Source organism: Pelophylax lessonae, assembly GCF_965119305.1.
Source record: "Pelophylax lessonae genome assembly, chromosome: 10".
NCBI classification, from domain to species: domain Eukaryota; kingdom Metazoa; phylum Chordata; class Amphibia; order Anura; family Ranidae; genus Pelophylax; species Pelophylax lessonae.
In genome coordinates, this window is record NC_138777.1 from 217,733,679 (window position 1) to 217,760,841 (window position 27,163).

At 43.8% G+C, this 27,163-nt stretch overlaps 1 protein-coding gene across 1 annotated transcript in view; it reads left to right on the forward strand.

Annotated features, from left to right (window-relative positions):
* Window positions 1–27,163, forward strand: part of MYLK3 (myosin light chain kinase 3) — a gene marked incomplete at its 5' end in the record, with an annotated part of 60,641 nt that overhangs the window by 11,581 nt on the left and 21,897 nt on the right. Inside the window, 7 exons of the mRNA XM_082269947.1 lie at window positions 152–242; window positions 2,486–2,852; window positions 7,593–7,969; window positions 10,897–11,002; window positions 19,220–19,313; window positions 22,071–22,180; window positions 25,464–25,605. Coding sequence (XP_082126073.1) covers window positions 152–242; window positions 2,486–2,852; window positions 7,593–7,969; window positions 10,897–11,002; window positions 19,220–19,313; window positions 22,071–22,180; window positions 25,464–25,605 — 1,287 coding nt within the window. The remainder of the gene's footprint in view (window positions 1–151; window positions 243–2,485; window positions 2,853–7,592; window positions 7,970–10,896; window positions 11,003–19,219; window positions 19,314–22,070; window positions 22,181–25,463; window positions 25,606–27,163) is intronic.

The window sequence follows — 27,163 nt, forward strand, 5'->3', positions numbered from 1 at the left end:
AAAGGGAGTATCTACAACTCCATATCTGAAACGCCATAATGAATGCATGGAATGGAAAAATCTCAGTACATGGTTCTGGTGAACAGGCAGGCCTGGATGTCCTCGTCTTGTAACAATCATTGTTAACCATTGCAATTTTTTTGTTTTGAAGGCCAAAGATGACACTGAAGAGAAAGAAAGCAAGGCAAAGCATGTTCTCACCAGCAGAGGATCACAGATTGATGTCCAGAGAGCTCCAGCAAGTAAGTAGAACTCTAAGTAGTGGCAATCCATTTTTCTTCTTTTTTTTGCAGTAGGCTTTTCAGGGTTTGGCCATTTAGTGAGCCAAGTCTTTGAGACCGGTTCCTGGTGAACCTATGGGACTATTTATTGAGGTAACACAAATGCTGCCTCCTTTGGTTATTGGTTAATAGATTATTATAACTGCTTTCTAGCTTGGGGTACATTTTCTGACTAAAATTTGTGAACCTACCTATGAGACCAAAAGTTTGTGCACCCCCCTCTAAATCATTTTAGGTTAGTTCAGGTCTTTCTAATAAAGGGCACTGTTAATGCTAAAGTATACAAAGATATTCTAGACAATTGTGCCCTTCCAGCCTCGTAGCAATAGTTTGGGGAAGGCCCTTTTATAGTCCCAGGACCAATTCTAGTATGCCGGCTTCATTAGGAAATGGTTTGATAAGTCCGGTATAGAGTCGGGGTGTCCAAGCTGCGGCCTGCGGGCCAGATGTGGCCCTTTGCTTGCTTTTATCTGGCCCCTGGGGCACTATTCCTTCTGCTGACACCAAAGACAGGGCACAATTCCTCCCACTGACACTAACAATGGGGTATTATTTCTGCCACTGACACCAAGTATGGGGTACTGTTCCAACCAATGACACCAGAGGCAGTGAACTAATTTACTCACTGACACCAATTACAGGGCACTATTCCTCTCACTGACACCGACGATGATTCATTATTCCTCCCATTGACACCAACAATGGGTCACTATTCCTCCCACTGACACCAACAATGGGTCACTATTCCTCCCACTGACACCAACAATGGGGTACTATTCCAACCAATGACAACAGAGACAGGAAACTAATTCTCCCTCCAACATCAATTATGGGGCATTATTTCTCTCACTGACACCAACAATGGGGTACTATTCCAACCAATGACACCAGAGATGGGGAACTAATTCACCCACTGACACCAATTATGGGGCACTATTCCTCCCACTGACACCAAGAATGGGGTACTATTCCAACCAATGACACCAGAGACAGGAAACGAATTCTCCCTCTAACATCAATTATGGGGCATTATTTCTCCCACTGACACCAACAATGGGGTACTATTCCAAACAATGACACGATTGATGGGGCACTATTCATTCTACTGACACCAATAATGTGTTTTTTTTTTTTTACTCCTCCTAACCAAACCTATGGAAAGGTTTACTCCCTCAGATGCCTGGGCATTTTTTTCCCACTGGCCACAGTCCGGCCCCCCTAATATTTGAAGGGCAGTAAACTGCCCCTTTGTTTCAAAAGTATTAGGACCCCTGGAATAGAGGAACTAGTATGCTCCACATAGATCTCAATTGAACATCTTTTGAGTTAATCAGAATACTATTTGTGAGCCAGGGCCTTTTGTACAATGTTGAAAGGAGCTAGGGGAAGGGGGTGGACAACTCAATATTAGTGTCCACAGTTCTGGAAACTTTTGGCCTTCTAGTGTACATTGAATAATAAATTCTGCTGGGTCCAATTCCATATTTCTTCAAAAGAAGAATGATATTGACTAAGGTCAGAAAACGGTTGGACTGTTTAACTTTGCCAGCAGTTGATGTTGTCTTCATTTTCAATCTCGCTATCAAAGATTCCACTTCCTACTCAACAAGGCCAACACACACATTTTGAAAACCCAACAGAGTGAAAACTCAAAAGAGTGAAAAACTCAAGAGAGAGAGAGTGACCCCCCCCCAATTTATAACTGGGGCAGGAAAGAGAACTGGGGAACTTAAAGTGAAGTGGGAACAACCCCTCACTAATACCTGTGGCTGCGGGCTGTGGAGTAATTCATCCTCAAGTTCACAAGGGATGCAGTGAAATCTTTTAAGCTGTTCTCCTAGCAGCACAGCTCACTATTCTCCCAACATAACCTAGCAGGCTTCTAAACTTGAATGTAAACACAAAGTAGGAGTTTAAAGAGGTGGATCTGAGTTGCTGAGAGAACTCCACATGCCACTCCAAAGTGCCTGCAGCTACAGGTGTAAGTAAGAAGCTCATTTACTGCTTGTTAAAAATATGTAAATACTTACATGTCCATAGCCTAGTCACAGTTACAATTTATGCACTGGGACCTTGAATCCCATAAAATTGTAAAAAAAAGCCATGACTCTACTTGCCTGCCTGCATTCACCCAAAACAAAACTACCTGTTACTAAATCAGTTAAATTTAAATGCATACATTTAGGTATTGCTTTGATTTGCAGCTCCACAGAAGAGCAGCAGCTCGGAAAGTAGAAGACTCAGCCAGAAGACAGCCCAGTGTACCAGTCATCATGCTAATGCCGACTCTACTGATGTCCAGACTCTAGATAAACCTCAACAACCTGACAGCTCTCATAATGCCAAACCATGGGCACAGAAAGTGGCAGGAGAACTACCAGGAGAGAAAAATCCCCAGACAGATCTAGATGCCCAGTATACACAACCTTCCCCCACCCCAGGAGCAGACCAGAGTTTCAAAATGGAAGAACCTAAGCAGATTGTTGAGGAACCGGGAGGAGATCCTGATCCCCTTACTCAAAAGCTAATCTCTGCAACATGTCCACCAGCTCCAGAAGACCATCTCCAAAGGTATAGAGGCCCTCGTGATTTCTTCTTGTTATAGGAGTTGATGATCTTACCAACATTGTATGCAGTATCTATTGCCAATCTAAAACTGGCCAAATGTAGACTATTGAAAAGATCAGACCTGATCAAATGACTCGTCATGCCTTTAAAAATCATATTAACTATTTTATGTATTTCATGAGATCTTCCACTGAAGGGGAACACTGGGTCCACTCTATTTACATTTCTAATTTGACGGATACCTTGAAATCCCTCAGGGTTTGCCTGTATGATTGCTCATGTACCATGCATGAGAAGACCGTTGCATGACTGCACCAAATATGTTCATCTCATAATTTATATGGGTAGACTAAAGGCACCAAAGACATGAGATGGTGGTCAGACGTGTAGGCACAATTGTCTGATGGGATTGGTCCCATACACGAACAGTTGTAGTGTTAAACCATTCATTCTTAGGCTATGGAGAGAGTGGGGGATGCGTAATACACACTGCTTATCAAGGGAAAAACAGTAGCAATGGACAAGGCTTTCCAAATTGTCCAATAGCCAGCTCCCTGATGAACCTTGATTAGTTGTAGCTACTGGTGTTTCATATATGTTACATTGTTTTGTGTACCAAAATTGGCCATTTTAGAAGATTGACTAATGGTATGTACACTTCAAGACTGTACATTTTTTGTTGTTGTTTATTATATTTTTTATTAATTTTCAATATACAAATATGCACATAACATTATCACAGTCTCCTTCACAACATTCTTGATAATACCTCCATTCATCTATCAAAAACAATCCCCTTTTGTGCCTCCTGAATCTTGCATGGTTCTCCTCCTTTTATTATATCTTTTAATTGTGCATTTTTATCTTTAATTCAATCTCCAAATAATGTTTCCTTTCCTGGCAAAAAATAATTTGTTCCAGTGTGTGGTATTAACGGTGAATTATATTCCCATTAAGCTTGTCTATAAATCAAATCCCAAATCTCAAATACATTCAATGTTAAATCACTTGTGTCTTTGGAAAATATGCAATATTTTTGTGGATCCCAAATAACTTTACTCAACGGTGCTTTACTTAATGTATTTTCAAATCGTATCCATCTTTTTTATCATGAGCTACGTGTCTAATCTAATATTCGTGTTAGCAGTACTGCATAGTAATATCTTTTAAAGTCTGGAGCAGCTAAACCTCTTTTTTTCCCTGCTCAAAATCGCATATTGTATTCTCAGCTTTTTACACTGCATGGCCAAAAAAAAAGTCGCCACCCAAAAAAAAGGTCACACACTTTGGACCGCCTTTAGCTTTGGTTACAGCACGCATTGGCTGTGGCATTGTTTAGATAAGCTTCTGCAATGTCACAAGCAGTGGCGGCTGGTGCTCCATCAGTCGGGGGGCGGCGATCGGCAGACGGACCCCCCCAATCACTTCAGCCCGCACCACCATATCCCCCCATGCCAGTTTACTTACCTTTCTCTACGGGACTGACAGGCGGCAGCTTCCCCCTCAGTCTCAATGTTCCCTCTCGGCGACCGTCTCCTCCCTCCTTCTTGGCCAATAGGATGCCTTCTCCTTTCGGCCAATCGGGAAACAGGTCTCAGGACCCGTTTCCTGATTGGCCGGAAGGAGAATCAGCGTGGCAATAGCGAATATTCATTCGCTATTGTCACACAACTGGGTGGGCTCAGGGGGCAGTGCTCTGCGCCCCGAGCCCACCCTTTTTTGAAGCCTATTAGAGCCTCTGGCTCTAATCACATGCTTCAAAGAAAAAAAAATCCCCCATTGGAATCCATGCATCCGGCACCCTGCATGTAGATTAGGGGGCAGATGCATGGATAGGGGGGGCAGTGCCCCTGTGCCCCTAATGGACAGGCCGCCACTGGTCACATTTTTTTTTTCCATCCAGTGTTGCATTCAGATCCTGTATTGATGATGGGAGAGTCAGACCACTGTGCAAAGCCTTCTCCAGCACATCCCAAAGATTCTCAATGGGGTGAAGTTCTGGACTCTGTGGTGGCCACTGGCCAATCCATGTATGACAATGATGTCTCATGCTCCCTGAACCACTCTTTCACAATTTGAGCCAGATGAATCCTGGCATTGTCATCTTGGAATATGCCCGTGCCATCAGGGAAGAAAAAATCCATTGATGGAATAACCTGGTCATTCAGTATATTCAGGTAGTCAGCTGACCTCCTTCTTTGGGCACATGCAGAAACTATCCAATAGGATACTTTAGTTAGTTAGAGTAGTTTGGTTGGTTGCTTAGTTAATTGCAGGTTGTGACTTTTTATTTGACCAGGCAGTGTATGTTGCCTAAGTATTATTGTTTTTAGTGTCCTGAAATAGGTTTGTGGCAAACCAAGGGAGTATCTAAAATTTTGAAAGATTTTTTGAGAAGAATGGTCAGACATTCCCATAGACACACTCCTAAACCTTGTGGACAGCCTTCCCAGAAGAGTTGAAGCTGTTATAGCTGCAAAGGGTGGGCCAACTCAGTATTGAACCCTACGGACTAAGACAGGGATACCATTAAAGTTCATGTGTATGTAAAGGCAGGCGTCCCAATACATTTTGGTAATATAGTGTATGTTTTTCAGGGGCGGTGTCAATTTTATTCCTAAATATTTTAGTTCTGCCCGGTGATAGCTAGTTATTGGACGGCAGTATTTGAGGCTATTAATGCTAAGCTGGGGCTCTCTCTCCTGACCTCCCCCGAATTGGCACTCTTGGGTATCCATGAGGATGACCAGCGTTCTCATCACTCCAAACTCCTGCTCTCCTATCTTCTGTACTATGCGAAAAAGGGCATACTTCTCAGGTGGTCGGCTCCGTCTACTCTGGATGTGCCGTTTTGGTTTAAGCTGGTGGATGCGGATCTACCTCTGTACAAACTTACCTACATGAATAGGAGTTGCCCTTGGAAGTACGATAAGGTCTGGGCGCCTTGGACTGCGAATTGATGTTGGTCTCTATGTCCCCCCCTCCCCCCCTTCGCTCCTTCTCATTCCCCCCCCCTCCCCTACCTCCCTCCTCCTTCCCCCCCGTCTTTTTCTTCCCCTTTTCCCCTTTCTTCCCTACTTTTCCCGTGGTTCGACGTTGTCCGGGACTGGCTGCTGTGTATTTTATGACTCTAAGTTTCGTGCTCCTTGACACTGTTTGCTTGGTTGATATATACTGCTGTTGTTTTGTGGTATTTCTCTTGACACCTGTAATATGCTGATTGTATATTCTTAATTTCTGTTTATGTACTCACGTTTTCTCTCAATAAAGCACTCCTTGTTGTTAAAAAAAAATATTTTAGTTCTGTTTTTCGCCATGTAAATGGGAATTCCCCTTTGAAGGACCTGCTCATCTTTCTTGGTTATCTTTCTTAGTCACACTAATGTTCAATTTTTAAATGTGATAACTCTCTCTAATATTTTAATACTTTCATAACATTTAGTAGCGTTATTCTAGGACTGGAGATATAAAACAGAACATCGTCTGCATTTGCCTCTTTATGTTCCTCTTCTCCAATCTTAACCCCTCTAATATCTGCATTATTCCCTATAGTTGCCAACAAGGGTTCCTGTGATAGTACAAACAGCAAGGGTGAAAGTGGGCAAGACTGTACATTCTTTTGAGATATCCCTTGTACCCGGCAGGAAAATATTCAGATTTGGCTGAAGTCAGTGGAACCAATTTAGACACAGATGTCTATAGATGACTTTTGCTAAGATCTAGAAAAAAGATTCTCTTCATGACCTCTTGTTTTCCACTGCCAATTATTATCTTGATTTGTGCATTTTTTAATTTGCAGTGGTCTTATGTATAGTGAGGCAGGAAGCCTTTTGCATGTTTTGGTCTTATTTCACCAAACTGGTTTTAGCCCTTCCAAGGAAGGCATTGGGACTTTACAACACTGCAAGCTGGACACTCCATGGAATGCTTTCTGACTAGTAGATGTGGCTCCACTCCAACAGCCATTGGCTGCTGTGGTAAACAACCGGGAGCAGACATTAATGTGGATTTGACTGACTGTTCATTCAGGCAGGCAGGGGCAGAATGGCAACTTTCGGCCCAGGGGACAAGTACAAACCAGAGGTCCATGGTGCAGCGACTCGGCCCTCCTCCCACTCTCCCTCTTCCCGTTGTCCTCCTGACCCCCATTCCAAGCTGAAGCCCTGCTCCAGATACTCTCTGCTTACCGGCTGAATCAGGGATCCGGGTTCCCGACCTGGCCAGCAGGGGGCGGTTGGGGGGAGCTCCAGTGAGACATGGAACTGGCCTCTGCTCAGACACAGTTTACAACATCCATGCTAGAGGGGGGGGGGGGGGGTTCTGCTCTCTGTCCTTGTCTTCAACCCGCACTCAGTAGGTCAGTGGGGGGGACTTTTTACTTCTCTTCACCAGGAATCCTTTAGGCATGTCTGTGGCAAAATCAGTGCAGCCTTTTATGGGGCATCAGAGTGGCCCAGGGGGCAATTGCCCCCCTGGCCCAGTCCTCCCCTGCAGGCAGGCCTAAATGTCAGCAAACAATCCCTTGTAGTGAAATTCCAGGTTTTCTTTTTACTACCATTTGAAATTAAGCAAAGCAGAGACATACCCCAAAAAGAGGGACAGCTGGCTACGAAAGAGGCACTGTCCTTCCAAAAATGGACAGTTAGTAGCATTGTGTTGAGTGTACTGTATAATAGTGATTCTTTTGAGTTTATGATTGTGTATATGATTTTTTTCATGTTTTTTTTTTTGTTTGTTTTTTAGGAAAAGCACTTGCGTCCAGACAAAGGAGATAAGCAACTCAGGAACCAGATCTGTACCAGAAAAAGAACAAAAGTCTGATGGGGTCACACCAGCACCACATAAAACACAAGACACAAGCAAGGGCAAGAAAACATCCTCTGCAACCCAAACTGAGGAGATCCAACCTGCTGTACCCCTGCCGACTCAGGAGATAGGCCACATGGACTTAAAACAAGAAAAAAATACTGACAAGGGAGTAATGGGAGCAGTAAAGCCCAACCAAACAGAACTGGTTAAAAAAGACTGTGGCCCTGTCCCAACTCCCGCTTCCTCTTCTGTCAGCAAACCACTAGCGGACGCAAAGGAAGCTCTGGAGGACTTGTCTCTGCATGTTATTGGTAAGAAGATTAATTAAATTTGTTCAGTTGACTTCAAAAGCCTAAATTGACAAATATAATGGCACTTTTCCACTGCAAGTACCGGCTCGGCTCCACTCGGCCCTGCTTGGCTCTGTTTGGTTTTCCACTGCATGGTACCGCATGGTACGGTGTTGGAATGGTTCGGTGCGGTTTGGTACGGTTTGCTTTTCCACTAAAGTAAAGTGGGTGGGATAACAATGATTCTCTGACCAATCAGTGGCTAGTAGTGACAAACAGTCAAGGCTGCATGCAAAGGATTGTGGGATATGGTACCGGTACGGCCCTCTTGGAACCACAACTGAGGTGGTACTGTTTAAGCGAGCCGTACTGTTCGGTTCCATGTAGTGGAAAAGCGCCGCCGTACCGTACCGTACCGAACCGTTCCAACACCGTACCTGTACACTGCATGGTACCCGTACATGTGGTACCATGCAGTGGAAAAGCACAAAAGCGAGCCAAACCGTTCTGTTCCATGCAGTGGAAAAGCGCCATAAGAATACTAGAATTTGCTAGAAGTTAGTCTAGTAAGGGTTTCAGCTTAATTTTTCAAGCCTCAAATATCAAAGAGCCTCTGGTCAGGTGGACCTCCATGTTTGCCTGCAAACATAGCAGCAGATTACTTTGTGGGGGAGTTATGTCTAAAATGTTCAGTGATCATTCAGCGGTTCAGAACTTTGCTGCAAGGGTGCCCATAAAAGTTACAATCTGACTGTAATATTTCTTGTTTTTATTTGTCCTTTATTGATTTTTTGGATCAGATCATCCAGAGCCAAACTTTGACATCAAGCTTGCACTACTTGCTCTGTGAGCTGATGGGCAAAAAGGGAAAGTACCCTGGTGTCTCCACAGACAGGAGAAATCTGTGGGCTTTGCCAGTGTGGTGGTGTGAGCAGGCAGGTGTTAGAGAGGTGGCCCAGGGTCTGTAGGTTGTTGGACAAAATGGGGAAATTCCTTGGTGGCCCCACAGATAGGATGATTGGGTGGGCTTTCCCAGTGTGTTGGTGTGAGCAGCCAAGAGGTGGAGAAGTGGCCCAGGGTCTGTAGGTTGATGGACAAAATGGGGAAATTCCTTGGTGGCTCCACAGACAGGAGAAATCTGTGGGCATTCCCAGTGTGTTGGTGTGAGAAGCCAAGAGGTGGAGAAGTGGCCCAGGGTCTGTAGGTTGATGGACAAAATGGGGAAATTCTGGTGGCTCCACAGATAGGATAGATGGGTGGGCTTTCCCGGTGTGTTGGTATGAGCAGCCAAGAGGTGGAGAAGTGGCCCAGGGTCTGTATGTGGATAGGTGCAGCGTGGTGCGGAGGAACTAAATACACTGAGTCCAGTTGAAATTAAGAACACTTGTATTGAGGGAAGGGTCCAAAAATACAAACAGCCCATCATAAAGGCACCCAGCTGGGAACACTCACAGTTCTGTGCAAACCTTTAGATTGGAGCAGGTTCTGATGTACCGACAGCACTTGTCTCCGAGGGTGGAATTAAGCCTGGCCAGTCCGCAGGATGGTGTGTCCCTAACCTGTATCTACTTGTCCTGAACCTTTCCCTACAGCTATTCAATCTTCCTGACAGACAGATAACTGTCCCTACGCTATCCATTTACAAGAAAGTGCACCAAAACCTGTAGTTGGGCACTTAAAAAGGCTCTGCTGACCCAAGATGACCTCCAGGGTCACCTGGAGGCAGTGTAGCCAATCTGAATGCTTCCATGGGGACCAAGGAAACCATAGAGAAACCAGGTTTCTCTTGACTTCTTCTCCAGCTGCAGAGCGCCACCTACAGTGGAAAACAGAATCTGCACCTGCCTTCATGTAAGCTGATAGATAAAATGGGGAAATACATTTGTGGCTCCACAGCAGGGGCTGACTGGCAACTTTCAGCCCAGGGGGCAAGTACAAACCAGAGGCCCATGGTGCAGCGACTTAGCCCCCTCCCACTTTCCCTCTTCCCGTCCTCCTCCTGGCCCCCATTCCAGGCTGGAGCTCTGCCACAGGTATTCTCTACTCACCCCCAGGCTGAATCTGGGTTCCCAACCTGGCCAGCAGGTTTGGGGGCAAGTACAAACCAGAGGCCCATGGTGCAGGGACTCGGCCCCCCTCCTACTGTCCCTATTCCCATCCCCCTCCTGACCCCTATTTCAGGCTGAAACCCTGCTCCAGGTACTATCTACTCACAGGCTGAATCCTGGTTCCCAACTTGGCCAGTAGGGGGCGGTTTGAGGGTGCTGGGACAGCTTGGTTGGGGCTTGCCAGGGAAGAAGAGTCTGAAGTTGGGCACGGAACCGGCCTCGGCTCAGACACAGTTTACATCAGCCATGTTGGGGGTGGGGAGGCCTGTGCTCTGTCCTTGTCTTCATCCTGCACTCAGTAATTCAGTGGCAGAGACTTTACTTCTCTTCATCTGAGGCATGTCTGTGGCAGAAGCGGTGCAGCATTTTTACAGGACATCAAAGCGGCACAGGGGGCAATTGCCCCCCTGCCCCTTGGCCGAGTCCTCCCCTGCTCCACAGATAGGAGAGATGAGTGGGCTTCCTGGTGTGGTGTTGTGTGCAGGCAGGAGGTGGAGAAGTGGCCCAGGGTCTGTAGACTGATGGACAAAATGGGGAATTACCTTGGAAGCTCCACAGATAGGAGAGATAGGTGGGTTTTGTTGGTGTGGTGGTGTTCTCTAGTTGTCCATAGAGCAGACAGGAGGTGGAGAAGTAGCCCAGGGTCTTCGAAAGTCACTCCTGTGACAGGTGATGTCACCCTATCGATACTATGCAGGGATAGGGAATCACAAGAAAGGGTGCAATACTTTACAAATGTTTTGGCAGCTAAATCACTTCTATATGGTTTATCTGTGCATATAGCTGTTGTCTTGAGTTGTCTTAATCCCATATCTTGCTGTGTGTATTGTCCTGTTGTAGATGATTGCCCACCACCCCCTGCACCTTTCAACCACAGGATAGTCAGCATTAAGCAGGCCATATTGTCATCCTGTTACACAGTCTGCCAGCATGAAGTCCTCGGGGGGTAAGTTGGACAATTCTCAACTAATTATGGTGCAGTAGAAGCATTACTAATCGAGATGAGTTATCATGCTGTATAACTGCAATATAAAATTAAAGAAAGGAGTGCATGTAGTGGGGTGTAAGTCCCCCCTTTATTATATACAAACCCACATCCAATTCCCATATGTGTGAATCCAGCTTTAGTGTCAGTGTTTTAGGTAGGATTAAAAAAAAAACGAATTGCGCACTATTCAATAAATGCTGCGCTTTGTGAATGCTAAATGACTGTCCAATCAGAATATAACAATATTAAAATAAAAGTGCATACATATAGTGAAAAAATGTCCAACATATAGTGAAATGTTGTTGGACAATATTTCACTATACAGTATGTTGGACAATTTTTCACTGTATTTATGCACTTTTTATTATTATTTTAATATAGTTATATTCTGTTTGTACGGTCATTTAGCATTTACATAGCGCAGCATTTATTGTGTATTGATTTAGTTAGCACATGAGTGGGATTGTGAACTATGTTAGCAGCTTAAATTCACCTAATTTCATAGATAGTAGCTCGCAGAATCAATATATTTTGCGATTGTCAGGAGCAGAATTTATTTTGGATTGTTCTTTGGTGGCGGTGGTAGTAGTAGTAGATTATGACAGTAGCAAGAAATATACAGTTAAATAAAAATATAATGATTTTCTTTTTTTTACTATTTTGGGCCAGTTTTCCTTTAACCACTTCAGCTCCGGAAGGTTTTACCCCCCTTAATGACCAGGCCATTTTTTGTGAAACGGCACTGCGATGCTTTAACTGACAATTGCGCAGTCGTGCAACGCTGTACCCAAATAAAATTGATGTCCTTTTTTCCCACAAATGGAGCTTTCTTTTGGTGGTATTTGATCACGTCTGCGGTTTTTAGTTTTTGCGCTATAAACAAAAAAAGAGTGACAATTTTGAAAAAAAAAAAAAAACAATGTTTTTTACTTTTTTTACTTTCTGCTATAACACATTCCCAATAAAAAATATAAAAAAATCAAATTTTTTTTTTATCAGTTTAGGCCAATTTGTATTCTGCTACACATTTTTGGTAAAAAAATCCCAAAAAGCTTATAATAATTGGTTTGCCTATACGTTTGCAAACTTTGGAATAGATTTTTGGATTTTTTATTTATATATTTATTTTTTTATTAGTAATGGTGGCGATTAGAAATTTTTATCGAGACTGCGACATTGCGGTGGACAAATCTGACACGAAGCGACACTTTTTGGGGACCAGTGACAATAATACAGTGATCAGTGCTAAATAATATGCACTATTCCTGTATAAATGACACTGGCAGGAAAGGGGTTAACACTAGGGGTGATCAAGGGGTTAAATGTGTTCCCCATATGTGCTTTCTAACTGTGTGGGGGGGGATGGATTGAACAGAGGCACATAGAGATTGGTGATGCAGCTTAGCTGAATCACTCACAACATCTTTCCCTGCCTCTCTGACAGGAGAGCCGTCTTGCATTGTTTACATTCCAGACGGCTCTCCTGTCAGTCTAGCCGAAGATCGCAGGAGGCCGGCGGCGATCACGCCCGCTCCTCTCGCGGTCTGCCTCCCGCTGTGTCTAATTGTGCCGCCGAGACCTTGTGCACGTAGATCTAAACAAAACCCAAGACTTTACAATCACTTTAACACGTACATCTGAAAAGTAAACTGTAAGTTACTGCTTGGCTCGGCCTTTCAAACTAGATCAGAAGGGCGCTTAGAGACCCAAATATAGGGCAGACAGTATGGCTTTGTGAAAAGGTTTGTCCAAACCTGATAATAAATCCAAGTATTCTCCGAGCAAAACTCCATTAATTAAACACCGCATTTTAGACTTTGGCAGCCAGATGTATAAAGCAAACGGGAATTCTTTCCCCTTAAGATATTTAATCCTGAACACAATCTGTTTAAAACTCCTACATCGTGTTTGTTTTGGCTCCTTTATAAATGTCACCCAAGAGCTTGACAAGGAAAACACAATCTTTAACTCTCGCTGAGATTATTGACTCTGTTGGCTAAAACTCACATTTTCGATGTTGATTTAAAAAAACATGCACACATTTCTAAGATTAGTGCAACAAAGTTTACTGGTCAGCCACCAGGGGGCAGCTGTGTGCTCAGTGGATGGATAGGCTGTATGTTTAGTGACATCATTGGTCTCTAGTGAATGGATAGGCTGCATTCTTAGTGATGTCATCGCTCTTTTGTGAATGGATAGGCTGTATTCTCAGTGATGTCATTGCTCTCTAGTGAGTGGCTAGGCTGCATTCATAGTGATGTCATCGCTCTCTAGCGAATGGATAGGCTGCATTTTCAGTGATGTCATCACTCTCTAGTGAGTTGATAGGCTACATTCTTAGTGATGTCACTAGTCTCCTGTGGATGGATATACTGTATGTTCAGTGACATCATTGGTCTCTAGTGAATGGATAGCCTGCATTCTCAGTGATGTCATCACTCTCTAGTGAATAGATAGGCTGCATTCCAGTGATGTCATTGGTTTGTAGTGAATGGATAGGCTGCATTCCAGTGGTGTCACCTGTCTCTAGCCACTTTTTAAATGTGATTTTTGTGCAAAGATCTGGGGTCTATAAGTCCCTAGATTTCTCCTCTACGCTGGAAAGCCTGAGATCAAAAAAAAAAGCTAAGAAAACGGCAGTATTTACATCTGCTGGTGCCGTAAGTCGTTGCTTGCGGCCTTCGATTGTCATAGTAATGGCCAGGGACTATCTGGTCCACGGTCAGCTCTATGGTAAATGGCCGCTACCGGCTGATTCATTCCTAAGCACTGGAGGGCGGTGGGGGGCATCCACTCCCGCCGCCTGTAAAAGCAATTATGCGGCTGAACAGCCGTTATGGATAGGCTGTATTCATGGTGATGTCACCTGTCTCTAGACTTGGATAGGCTGTATTCATAGTGATGTCACCTGTCTCTAGACACGGATAGGCTAAATTCATGGTGAAGTCATCTGTCTCTAGACATGGATAGGCATAGGTATTCATGGTGATGCCACCTGTCTCTAGACATGGGTAGGCTGAATTCATGGTGATGTCACCTGTCTCTAGACATGGATTTGCTGAATTCATGGTGATGTCACCTGTTTCTAGACATGGATAGGCTGTATTCATGGTGATGTCACCTGTCTCTAGACATGGATAGGCTGAATTCATGGTGATGTGACCTGTCTCTAGACATACATAGGCTGAATTCATGGTGATGTCGCCTATCTCTAGACATGGATAGGCTGTATTCATGGTGATGTCACCTGTCTCTAGACATGGATAGGCTGAATTCATGGTGATGTGACCTGTCTCTAGACATACATAGGCTGAATTCATGGTGATGTCGCCTATCTCTAGACATGGATAGGCTGAATTCATGGTTATGTCACCTGTTTCTAGACATGGATAGGCTGTATTCATGGTGATGTCACCTTTCTCTAGACATGGATATGCTGAATTCATGGTTATGTCACCTGTCTCTAGACATAAATAGGCTGAATTCATGGTGATGTCACCTGTCTCTAGACATGGATAGGCTGAATTCATGGTGATGTCACCTGTTTCTAGATATGGATAGGCATAGGTATTCATGGTGATGTCACCTGTCTCTAGACATGGGTAGGCTGAATTCATGGTGATGTCACCTGTCTCTAGACATGGATAGGCTGAATTCATGGTGATGTCACCTGTTTCTAGATATGGATAGGCATAGGTATTCATGGTGATGTCACCTGTCTCTAGACATGGGTAGGCTGAATTCATGGTGATGTCACCTGTCTCTAGACATGGATTTGCTGAATTCTTGGTGATGTCACCTGTTTCTAGACATGGGTAGGCTGAATTCATGGTGATGTCACCTGTTTCTAGACATGGGTAGGCTGAATTCATGGTGATGTCACCTGTCTCTAGACATGGATAGGCTGAATTCATGGTGATGTCACCTGTTTCTAGATATGGATAGGCATAGGTATTCATGGTGATGTCACCTGTCTCTAGACATGGGTAGGCTGAATTCATGGTGATGTCACCTGTCTCTAGACATGGATTTGCTGAATTCTTGGTGATGTCACCTGTTTCTAGACATGGGTAGGCTGAATTCATGGTGATGTCACCTGTTTCTAGACATGGGTAGGCTGAATTCATGGGGAAGTCGCCTGTCTCTAGACATGGATAGGCTGAATTCATGGTGATGTCACCTGTCTCTAGACATGGATAGGCTGAATTCATGGTGATGTCGCCTGTCTCTAGACATGGATAGCCTGAATTCATGGTGATGTCACCTGTTTCTAGACATGGATAGGCTGTATTCATGGTGATGTCACCTTTCTCTAAACATGGATATGCTGAATTCATGGTGATGTCACCTGTCTCTAGATATGGATAGGGTGCATTCATGGTGATGTCACCTGTCTTTAGACATGGATAGGCTGTATTCATGGTGAAGTCACCTGTCTTTAGACATGGAAAGGAAGCATTCATTGTGAAGTCAGCTGTCTCTAGACATTGATAGGCTGACTTCATGGTGATGCCACTTGTCTCTAGACATGGATAGGCTGAATTCATGGTGATGCCACCTGTCTCTAGACATGGATAGGCTACATTCATGGTGATGCCACTTGTCTCTAGACATGGATAGGCTGCATCCCTGGTGATGTCACCTGTCTCTAGACATGGATAGGCGGCATTCATGGTGATGTCACTGGTATATCATGTGACCATAAACTTACATACTGGTGTATACAGTATGTGAAACCTGCAAATTCAATTTTGCGATGGAGTCTCATTATACATAACAGCTACTGTAAGAATGTTGGTATGTGGCCTACATATCTGTATGGTGCGTGTGCCCATGTGGCATCTAAAAGGACTTTAACTTTCTGTAACACAGAACAACTGGGCGAAGGTCTAATCCTCTGTAAAGCGTGAGTAAGATGAGAATGATGCCTCTGGTCTTGGTGCCATGTTTACCGGCTATTTATAATCCGTGATAACAACAGCACTTCGACTAAATCCCAAAACATCCCTGAGGTCTTGCCTTATACACAGGAACGCGCCCTTTGTTCACAAGTGGATTGTGCAAATTTTTCCGTTAACTCCGCTGGTAATGTCACGACTGGAGTTAAAGTGGTTTTCCACCCATTGATCCCTAGAGCTCAGGAAGGTTTACCTCCCTTCATGACCAGGCTATTGTTTGCAATACGGCACTGCCTTACTTTAACTCACAAGGGTCGTGCAACACTGTACAGAGATAAAATGTATGTCCTTTTTTTTCCCACAAATAGAGCTTTCTTTTGTAGGTATTTGATCACCTCTGTGGTTTTTATTTTGTGCGCTACAAACAAAAAAAGACTGACAATTTGGAAAAAAAAAAAAACAATATTTTTACTTTCTGCTATAAAACATATCTAATAAAAAAAAATATGTAAAATATGTATTCTGCTGCATATTTTTGGTAAAAAAAAAAAAAAATCCCAATAAGCTTATATTGATTGGTTTGCGCAAAATTATCACGTCTACAAACTATGGGATATTTTTATGGAATTCTTATTTATTTATTTTTTACTAGTAATGGCAGCAATCAGTGACTTATAGCGGGACTGTGAAATTGCGGCACACAAATTGGACACATAGGGGTTTATTTACTAAAGGAAAATCCACTGTGCACTATCAGTGCACTTGGAAGTGCGGTCGCTGTAGATTGCACATGATTGGATGACAGAAATCAGCAGAGCTTCCCCTCAGCCCCAGAGCAAATGCACTTGTAGTGCACAGTGGATTTCCCTTTAGTAAATCAACCCCTAAGTGACACTTTTGACACTTTTTTTTTGGGGACCAGTGACACCAATACAGTGATCAGGGCTAAAAAAACTACGGGAAAGATTTATGTAATTTTTTTATTGTTTTTTTTTTTTTTTTTTTTACTAGTAATGGCGGTGATCTGCGATTTTTTGCAGGACTGCGACATTGCGGCGGACAGATCGGACACCTTACTGACATTTTTGGGAACCAGTGACATTACTACAGTAATCAGTGCTAAAAATATGCACTGTTACTGTAATAATGACATTGGCAGGGAAGGGGATAACACAGTAAGTGATCAAGGGGTTAAATGTGTACCTAGGGGCGTGTTTCTAACTGTATGGGGGCGGGGCTTGTGAAATGATCACAGAGACCTGCGATCCTGCATAGAAAGATCACAGGCTGTCAATTAGTGCTCATCAGTACCTCATCATCAGTGTCACCTATCAGTGCCGCCTATCGGTGCCACCTATCAGTGCCCATCAGTGCAGCCTCATCAGTGCCTCCTGATTAGTGCCCACCAGTGCCGCCTCATCAGTGCCCTTCTGTGCCACCTATCAGTGCCCATCAGTGCCTCCTGATTACTGCCCACCATTGCCGCCTCATCAGTGCCACCTATTAGTACCCATCAGTGCAGCCTCATCAGTGCCTCCCGATTAGTGCCCACCAGTGCCGCCTCATCAGTGCCCATCTGTGCCACCTATCAGTGCCCATCAGTGCCGCCTTATCAGTGCCTGTTAGTTCCTATAAGTGCTGCTTCATCAGTGCACATCAATGAAGGAGAAAAATTACCTGTTTGCAAAATTTTATTACAACCTCTGAAAAATGTATTTATTTTTTCAAAATTTTCGGTCCTTTTTTGTTTGTTTAGCAAAAAATATAAAACCCCAGTGGTGATTAAATACCACCAAAAGAAGGCTCTATTTCTGTAAAAAAAAATTATAAAAATTTTTTATATGGGGCCGCGCAATTGTCATGCAAAGTGTGACAGCATTGAAAGCTGGAAATTGGCCTGGGCAGGAAGGGGGGTAAAAGTGCCCAGAAGGCAAGGGTTACAATGGCATTACATTTCATCACATAATACAAGTCATTGTGTTTTGAAGGGTTCCAAACACCTTGGAATGTGTCAAGGCTGATATTGATTGCCCAAGAACAAGATGGGAGCTGTGAACATTGTTAATTCAATCCTTGGTGTCGGGAAGTCTGCATAGGTGTTAATCCTTCAATTTACTTGGCTGAATATGGGAACTGTTATGAAATATTTATCAACTGATGACATCATTGGTTGTTAGGAAGCTGGCAGGTTGCAGTGATGCATAATGAAAACCTGTGGCTTTGTGCAGCAAAAAGCAGTGTTCATTTCGTCGACGAAAATATTTTTGTCATAATTTTCTTCAGCTGCATGTTTTCAGTGACGAAAACCAAATGAAAATAAAATTAGAGTCAAGTCAATTGAAGATAACTATGACGAAAATCACTTCCAATTTTCATCAACTTACTTACTTGATCAATGCTCCTCTTGGTTTGAGTTTAGTGTTTTGGGAAAGCTCCAAAGACTCTTTGGCATTCTTCCCCCATGTTGCATGCTGCATTTAAGCCTCGTACACACGCACCGATTGTTGGCCGACCAATCGGCCGTCTTTTGTCCAGTGTTGTTGTGTTGGTTGGAATGTGCCTAGACTGCACACAAAATTTCACGACCAACAAAAACCAACTTCAGAAGTGATGTCATGTGCTGGTTTACTTTCCGTGTGTTTTTTCTTCTCTGAGCATGCCCAGTCTTGCTCATCTGATTTTTGTCTGCCGAAATCTGTACTCACTGACGGAAAATCGGCCGTTGTGTTGACGGCCAACAAAAATTTTATAGCCTGCACACCAGATTTTGTTTGGCCGAAAAGTCGCAGTCGGTTGTCGGAAGCATCATACTAACAAGCCGAAAATCGGCCGATCGGACGTTGGCCGAAAATTCACGGCCAACTATCGATGCGTGTGTACGAGGCATAAGTATGACCTTTCTAGCCGCAGTAGGAAAAAGAGTGGAGGAGGCCTTTCCCAGGTTTGAGAGATCATCCCTGGGAGCATAAAGAAAGAACAACTTCAGGTGGATAGACTCGTCAACTGTTCGTATTTCTGAAGATCCTGTGTCCAGAAGGGTAAGATCAAGGGGCAGGATCACCAAATTTGCAGCATAGTACCTTTCCTTGTCAAACATCAACCATCCAATACCGAGAGGAATATTGATATATAGGGACAGGGCATTTGAAACAGTGTGTTGGAATCTTTTCATTTTTTTCCCTGAATTTGAGGCATAGCTTTTCGATATCTCTCTAACATGAATTTGTTTCAGCTAAAAGATACTGTCATGTTCATATCTCTTTACATTTATTAACAGCGGGCGTTTTGGTCAAGTCCACAAGTGTGTAGAGATATCTACTGGACTACGACTGGCTGCCAAAATCATTAAAATTAAGGCTCCCAAGGACAGGGTATGTATGGAGGATGGTTTTCTACTGAGATTTCTTGCCAAGCTGTCCATACACTAGTAGGATTTCCTTGAAGAATATTTGTTTTCTGAATTGTCATTTGATTTTCTAATGGATAGTGGGGGCTCATCAACAATGCATTTGACTGTAGAGACAAGAACATTTGAAGGACCAGGATGGAAAATCTTTCTCAAACAAATTAAATTCTAATGCCTCGTACACACGCAACGATTATCCAACTTACCAAAGAAATGTAGCAGAATGCATTTTGGCCTCAATTTATGAAGAATGATTATTTATTTGCAAATTTGATTAACAAAATTGAAGAAAAATTTGTTTTTTTTTTTTTCAACATTTTCTTTCTTTTTTGTTTATTTAGCAAAAATAAATAAATAAATAAAATAAAAATAAATAACCCAGTGGTGATTAAGCCCCCGTTCACATAGGGGCGACGCTACTTCGCACCGCGACCTCCGAGGTCGCGGTGCGAGCAGCGCGCCGCTACCTCGGAGCGGCCGCCACGGACTTCATAACATTGAAGTCTATGGCGGTCGCCTCCGGGTCGCCCCAAAGAAGCTCCGGACCCTTTTTCTAGGTCGGAGCGACTTGTGTCGCTCCTATTAGAACGGGTCCGCAGCTTCCCTATGGGAGGCGACCTGCGGCGACCTGTGAGGCGACCAGGTCGCCTCACAGGTCGCCCCAGTGTGAACCGGCACTAAATATCACCATAAGAAAGCTCTATTTGTGTGGAAAAAAATGATAAAGATTTTATATGGGGACATTGTTGCATGACTGCGCAATTTAAAGTGTGTCGGCTCTAAAAATTGATAAAAAGCAGGCGCTGTTAGGTGATGGCTAATGTAGATATAATGGAAGATAACATACAAATGTGCCAATAGTGTGAACACAACAACACACTATTGCTATATAACCAGCAGAAATAAATAAATGTGAAACATTCACAGTCCATATACAAAGAAAACTTCTTAAGTGGAATAAATTAGTGCTCAATAAATGCTGTCACCCACACCGTGCCTTCTTATTTTGATTCATGTAATTGATTATTTCAGCACTAAAAATTGGCCAGGGCAGGAAGGGTGGAAAGGACCCGGTACTGAAGTGGTTAATTCACTCAAAACTAAAATTTCCCCCCTCATCCTGGAGCTTCCTTATTTTTATATTTTTTTTTATTATAAAATTTTATTGATTTTTCATTGAATCATACTAAGTATTCCGACAAGTTGCAAGGCAACAAAAAAAAATTATTTTGATGCCTTGCAACTTGTCGGAATACTTCAATTTTTATTCAATTAAAAATCAATAACATTTTTTATTAAAAACGAAATAAAAAATGGAGCTTCCTTATTTTAATTCACCCCCACCCAACAACCCAAACATTTTATTGATTTTTTTAATTAAATCATACAAAGTATTCCGAAAAGTTGCAAGGCAACAAAAAAAAATATTTTGATGCCTTGCAACATGTCGGAATACTTGTATGATTCAATTAAAAATCAATAACATTTTTTATTAAAAAACAAAATAAAAAATGGAGCTTCCTTATTTTAATTCACCCCCACCCAACAACCCAAACATTTTATTGATTTTTTAATTAAATCATACAAAGTATTCCGAAAAGTTGCAAGGCAACAAAAAAAAATTGTTTTGATGCCTAGCAACATGTCGGAATACTTGTATGATTCAATTAAAAATCAATAACATTTTTTATTAAAAAACAAAATAAAAAAATGGAGCTTCCTTATTTTAATTCACCCCCACCCAACAACCCAAACATTTTATTGATTTTTTAATTAAATCATACAAAGTATTCCGAAAAGTTGCAAGGCAACAAAAAAAAATAATTTTGATGCCTTGCAACTTGTCGGAATACTTCAATCTTTATTCAATTAAAAATCAATAACATTTTTTATTAAAAACTAAATAAAAAATGGAGCTTCCTTATTTTAATTCACCCCCACCCAACAACCCAAACATTTTATTGATTTTTTAATTAAATCATACAAAGTATTCCGAAAAGTTGCAAGGCAACAAAAAAAATTATTTTGATGCCTAGCAACATGTCGGAATACTTGTATGATTCAATTAAAAATCAATAACATTTTTTATTAAAAAACAAAATAAAAAATGGAGCTTCCTTATTTTAATTCACCCCCCCCCAACACCCCCCCCCCCCGGAGCCCCTATTCCAAGAAAAGAAAGATACAGATTATAATATTGCAAGCAAATCTTGAAATGAGCAACAATCTGAAATTACATGTTAAAGTTCCTATGAGAATTTAGGGGTTTGGATCCACAGGACGTATTTCTTTATACAACATCTCTGATATAGGAACCGACTTATAGATTTAAAATACAGACAGGAAATGTAATATTTATTTAGCCTTGTGCAGAGGCGAGACAACTCATTAATATGTTTTCAATATTTGAAACCGTCCTGTATGATCCCAGCCACCTCCTGAAGTGTTGGCCTTTAGCGCTGAGACGCAGCGCGGCCAATCTGTCAAGCGACTGTGGGAGGAATTTGCATATTCATGAGTCGCTCGGTGGGAGTCGCTGTCAGCGCCTCGTTAGACGACGAGATGGGAGGGCTGGAAAAGGGCACCGGAGGCCCCAAGCATTGTCAGGATGGAGATGTTGTCTAGTTTAGGCGGTATGATTAATTAGCAGAATATTTACTCGCCTTGTACATGGGAGTAGAAATGCCAATAAAATGGTAACTTGTCCCTTTTTTCCTTCTAGGACGAGTTGAAGAATGAAATTAATGTCATGAACCAGTTAAACCATGTGAACCTGATACAGTTATATGACGCCTTTGAGTGCAAAAACGACTTGACCTTGATCATGGAATAGTATGTATGATGTTGGGCGATGGGGGGGGGGGGTTGGGGGTTATGGAGTAGGGTACGTACATTTTTGTTGTCCAAGCCCTAGCTGGAAGGTCTTCCAGCACTCCAATCAGGCTGGTGCATTATATAGGAAATCCTATTGAGGATTCCCTAAGCAGTGGTTCTCAACCACTGGGTCGTGGCCACTGCCAGGTCGCAGCCTTCCTCTTGGACTTTCAACAGATGCTGATCCCCTAACCCCCTTCCACCTCCCATAGTGCTACCTAGCCTCTTATATTGGCCCACAGTGCCCCTTAACCTGCCACAGTGCCCCAAGGCCCCCTGACAGCCCTCAATTTCCCCCTCCTGGACCTCTAGCCAGCTGCTGGTTCCCTAATCTGCCACAGTGCCCCAAGGCCCCCTGACAGCCCTCAACCCACAAAATGCCCCTCAACCTACCTCCTCCTGGACCTCTAGCCAGCTGCTGGTTCCCTAACCTTCTACAGTGCCCCAAGGCCCCTTGACAGCCCTTAACCCACATAATGCCCCTCAACTTCCCTCCTCCTGGACCTCTAGCCTGCTGCTGGTTCCCTAACCTGGCACAGTGCCCCAGGGCCCCCTGACAGCCTTCAACCCACATAATGCCCCTCAATCTCCCTCCTCCTGGACCTCTAGCCTGCTGCTGGTTCCCTAACCTTCCACAGTTCCCTAGGACCCCCTGACAGCCCTCAACCTCCCTCCTCCTGGACCTGTAGCCTGCTGCTGGTTCCCTAACCTGGCACTGTGCCCCAGGGCCCCCTGACAGCCCTCAACCCACATAATGCCCCTCAATCTCCCTCCTCCTGGACATCTAGCCTGCTGCTGGTTCCCTAACCTTCCACAGTGCCCCAGGGCCCACTGACAGCCCTTAACCTCCCTCCTCCTGGACCTCTAGTCAGCTGCTGTTTCACTAACCTGCCACAGTGCCCCAAGGCCCCCTGACAGCCCCCAATCTACATAATGCCCCTCAATCTCCCTCCTCCTGGACCTCTAGCCTGCTGCTGGTTCCCTCACCTTCCACAGTGCCCCAGGGCCCACTGACAGCCCTCAACCTCCCTCCTCCTGGACCTCTAGTCAGCTGCTGTTTCACTAACCTGCCACAGTGCCCCAAGGCCCCCTGACAGCCCCCAATCTACATAATGCCCCTCATTCTCCCTCCTCCTGCACCTCTAACCAGCTGCTGTGCTGCTTCCCTAACCTTCCACAATACCCCAAGCCCCCCTGACAGCCTTCAACCCACATAATGCCCCTCAACCTCCCTCTTCCTGGACCTCTACCCAGCTGCTGGTTCCCTAACCTGCTACAGTGCCCCAAGGCCCCCTGACAGCCCTCAACCCACATAATGCCCCTCATTCTCCCTCCCCCTGGACCTCCAGCCAGCTGCTGTGCTCCTTCCACGGTGCCCCAAGGCCCCCTGACAGCCCTCAACCCACATAATGCCCCTCAACATCCCTCCTCCTGGACCTCTAGCCAGCTGCTGCTTCCCTAACCTTCCACAGTGCCTCCCAGCTTCCACATGGCCACCCAACCTCCCATACTGGCCTGCAGTGCCCCTCAACCCCCCCCCCCCAGGCCTCCTGATAACCCTCAGCCCCTACAGAGCCCCTCAGTTTCCCATAGTGCTTTCTAGCCCACTTCAGTGCCCCTAGCTTGCTGTAGAGCCTCCAGCCCCCATAGTACCCCTTCCTCCGAAGGTGTCCCATAGTGCCCCCTGCCCCCAAATCACTTTAGTGTACTCCAGTCTACCACAGTGCCCATGGAAAGCTCTCAGGCTCCTGGAGAGTTCTCCAGAGATCCCCATTGCCTACAGTTGCCCCCCAGCTTTGTCCATTCACCAGCAGGGAAGTTGAGGCGATAATTTGTAGACACGATAACCTTTGTGCAAACCAATCAAAATACACTTATTGAGATTTTTTTCTACCAAAAATATGTAGCAGAATACAAATTGGCCTAAAATGAATAAAAAATTTAGCAGAAAGTGAAAAATATTGTTTTTTTTTTTCAGAATTGTCACTTTTTTTGTTAAAAATAAAAAATCGCACAGGTGATCAAATACCACCAAAAGAAAGCTATATTCGTAGGAAAAAAGGACATCAATTTTATTTGGGTACAGCGTCGCACGACCGCGCAATTGTCACGTAAAGTAACGCAGTGCTGAGTCGCAAAAAATGGCCTGGTTATTAGGGTGAAAATCTTCCGGTCCAGAACTGGTTAAAGAGGTTGTAAACCTCCCAAAAATAATTAAAGAAATTAAAGAAAATCTGTTAGACAAAGGCACAATACATCGCATACTAGCTCATTATGAAATACTTACCTTAGAATGAAGCCCCCGCAGCGCCGCCCGTTCACCGCTGACATGGCGTCCATCTTTAACTGGTCTTCTTCCCGGGTTCACATCCTCCGGCCATCTGATTGGCCGGAGCCGCAATGACGCCGCTCCTGCCCATGCGCGCGGGAGCCACTCCTCACGGCACAGGGCTCTTAGGGAACGTCACGGGCGGCCATTACTTCAGAGCGCATGCGCCAATGATGTCACCGGCATCAAGTAAATATCCACAGGTGTCAAACTGGCGGCCCTCCATCTGTTGCAGAATTACAAGTCCCATGATGCTTTTCAGTTACATGTATTACTCCCATAGGCAGAGGCATGATGGGACTTGTAGTTCTGCAACAGCTGGAGGGCCACCAGCTTTACTTCCTCTATAAGGGGCCGGCAGGCACTGGCTTCAAGGGATAGAATGATAAATTGTTTTTTGCAGTAATTGTATTTGCTAAATTAAAAAAAAAAATTATAATATTTGCTATGTATTTATTTTTGTTTTTTTCATGAAAGCGGACTTATCCTTTCACTACTTTCCTACCAAGGTACATTTATAAACTGGCATGGTAGACATATTGTTAAATAAAGCTCATGGCTGCTGCTGCAATCTCTTTCATTATAAAAATAGCGCTGGTGATCCTGCCATAAAGGTCCTTGTCCAGACACTTCCTATTATAGGGTGACAACGCTGTTCCCTTGTCTCCCAATTGCTCTCCTGCGTTGTCACCCGGACTTGTAATAGAGATCACAAGTGGCCGTATACCACACATTACACAGGCATGATTCATTGTTGTCACCATCAGGAAACCCACCCTGAGAAATGCCATGTAGACATGAAGTAGCTGCAAAGAAGATTTAGGAGAGCAGCAGTTCCGAGATGCAAAAGATAAAAAGGTGAAAATTGTTTGACATTTTTTTACATTTTTTTGACCTTTTTTATTTTCCCAGCTTGGACGGCGGGGAATTATTTGACCGGATCACAGATGAGAACTACCATCTGACAGAACTGGACGCCATAATGTTCACCAAGCAGATCTGTGAAGGGATTTACTACTTGCACCAGCAGTATATACTCCACTTAGACCTAAAGGTGAGGGGACGACTTTCAAAGCAGAAGTTTAGCTCTTCCCAAACTTTGGTGGTTTGTGTGTTGTCACCGCTGTCTTATTCCCGTGTCATCTGTCAGAATTTTTGTTTACTTAAAACAGAAATAGACGCCAGCTGGCAATTTTATATTTGGAGCCGTATATAGAAATACACGGAATAAAATTCACACCTTCTAAATTCTGCTTTATTGACTTGACTTTTTTTTTTTTTTTTTTGGAGAGATGATTTTTTTTTTTAAACCATTTTTAATTTTGCCTTTTTTTTTTTTGGCTACTTTTTATTTTATTTTTACATTTTTTTATGCTCTTCAAAAAGCGTTACTAAACCCAGGTCCCCGCATTCACTATATCTGGTCTCCCACAGTACACAGAACATGGAAATGCAATTATTTTAGTAAATATAAACTGCTAAATACCTTTTCTCATCAGCAGTATACAGGGCCGCTGATAGGGGGGACCACCAGCCCTCTTGTAGGGGGCCCTAGCACACAGGGGGGCCCACATAGAGAGGGGGATTAGTGATGGACAACAAATACAGAAATCTTCCTCCAGCACCTGAATCTGATCTGTCCCTCTCCCTGCTATCAGCTTTTATCTGTTGAGAAAGAGACAGTCGTCCCTCACTAATCCCCCTCCCTTGTGTGCCTCCCCCCCCAGCACTTATCTCTGCTCAGGAGTTTATTTGTAACTTTGTTTCTCTCTCTCTGTCTTTCTGATCACTGAGCTCCACTGCCCAGCCTGTATATTTTTCTCATCTTCTTTTTTATTTAACATAGTTTTTTTTTTTTTTTAGATTTAGCAGGAATTATATGTTATGTTATATTTGTGTCTGATAATAGTGATTTTGTTGTAATTTTAGCTAAATATATCTTTAATATTTTCTTGGGGGGGCCCTGCCAGGTAGTCTGTATGGGGCCCCGCGATTTCTAACAGCAGCCCTGGCAGTATATAGCAGTTTTCATTCTCCTCTGACTGTCCTATGAGGCTGCAGGACCCCTGACCCTCTGTCTGGACAGTGCTGATTGGCCCTGTGCTGACCACATGCTCCCTCCCAAGAAAAAAAAACCTCTCTAGCAATACAAACCAAACTGAGCATGTGCAGAGTGCCCCCTACCATTGTACTATCCAGATGATGTGGGGGGGGGGGGGGGATCAGAGAAGACAGGATCAAACAGTCTTTTTGCACATAATGCAGAGGATTAACCCCTTAGGTCCCACAGTGAGTGTGACAAGCATGCTTTACTGCATATACACACTGATTTTACTCTTGTGGGTTTAGTAACGCTTTAAAATTGTTAAAAATTTTCTTTAAAATATATTCCTCAATAGCTTACGTACAGGGGTTGCCATTGCGTCTTGGCCCCATAATCCAGGGGGGCCCATGCAGCCCCCTTGTATGCCTGTATAGGAGGAAAGCGGGGGCGGCAGCATGCTGAGGAACTGATCCCTCCATGTAGTTGCTGAATGCCCCCTTCTCCTCCCTCCTGCAAACAATCAGCGGTGGAGGTGGGAAATGGAGGGCATCAGTTTCTCTACATGCTA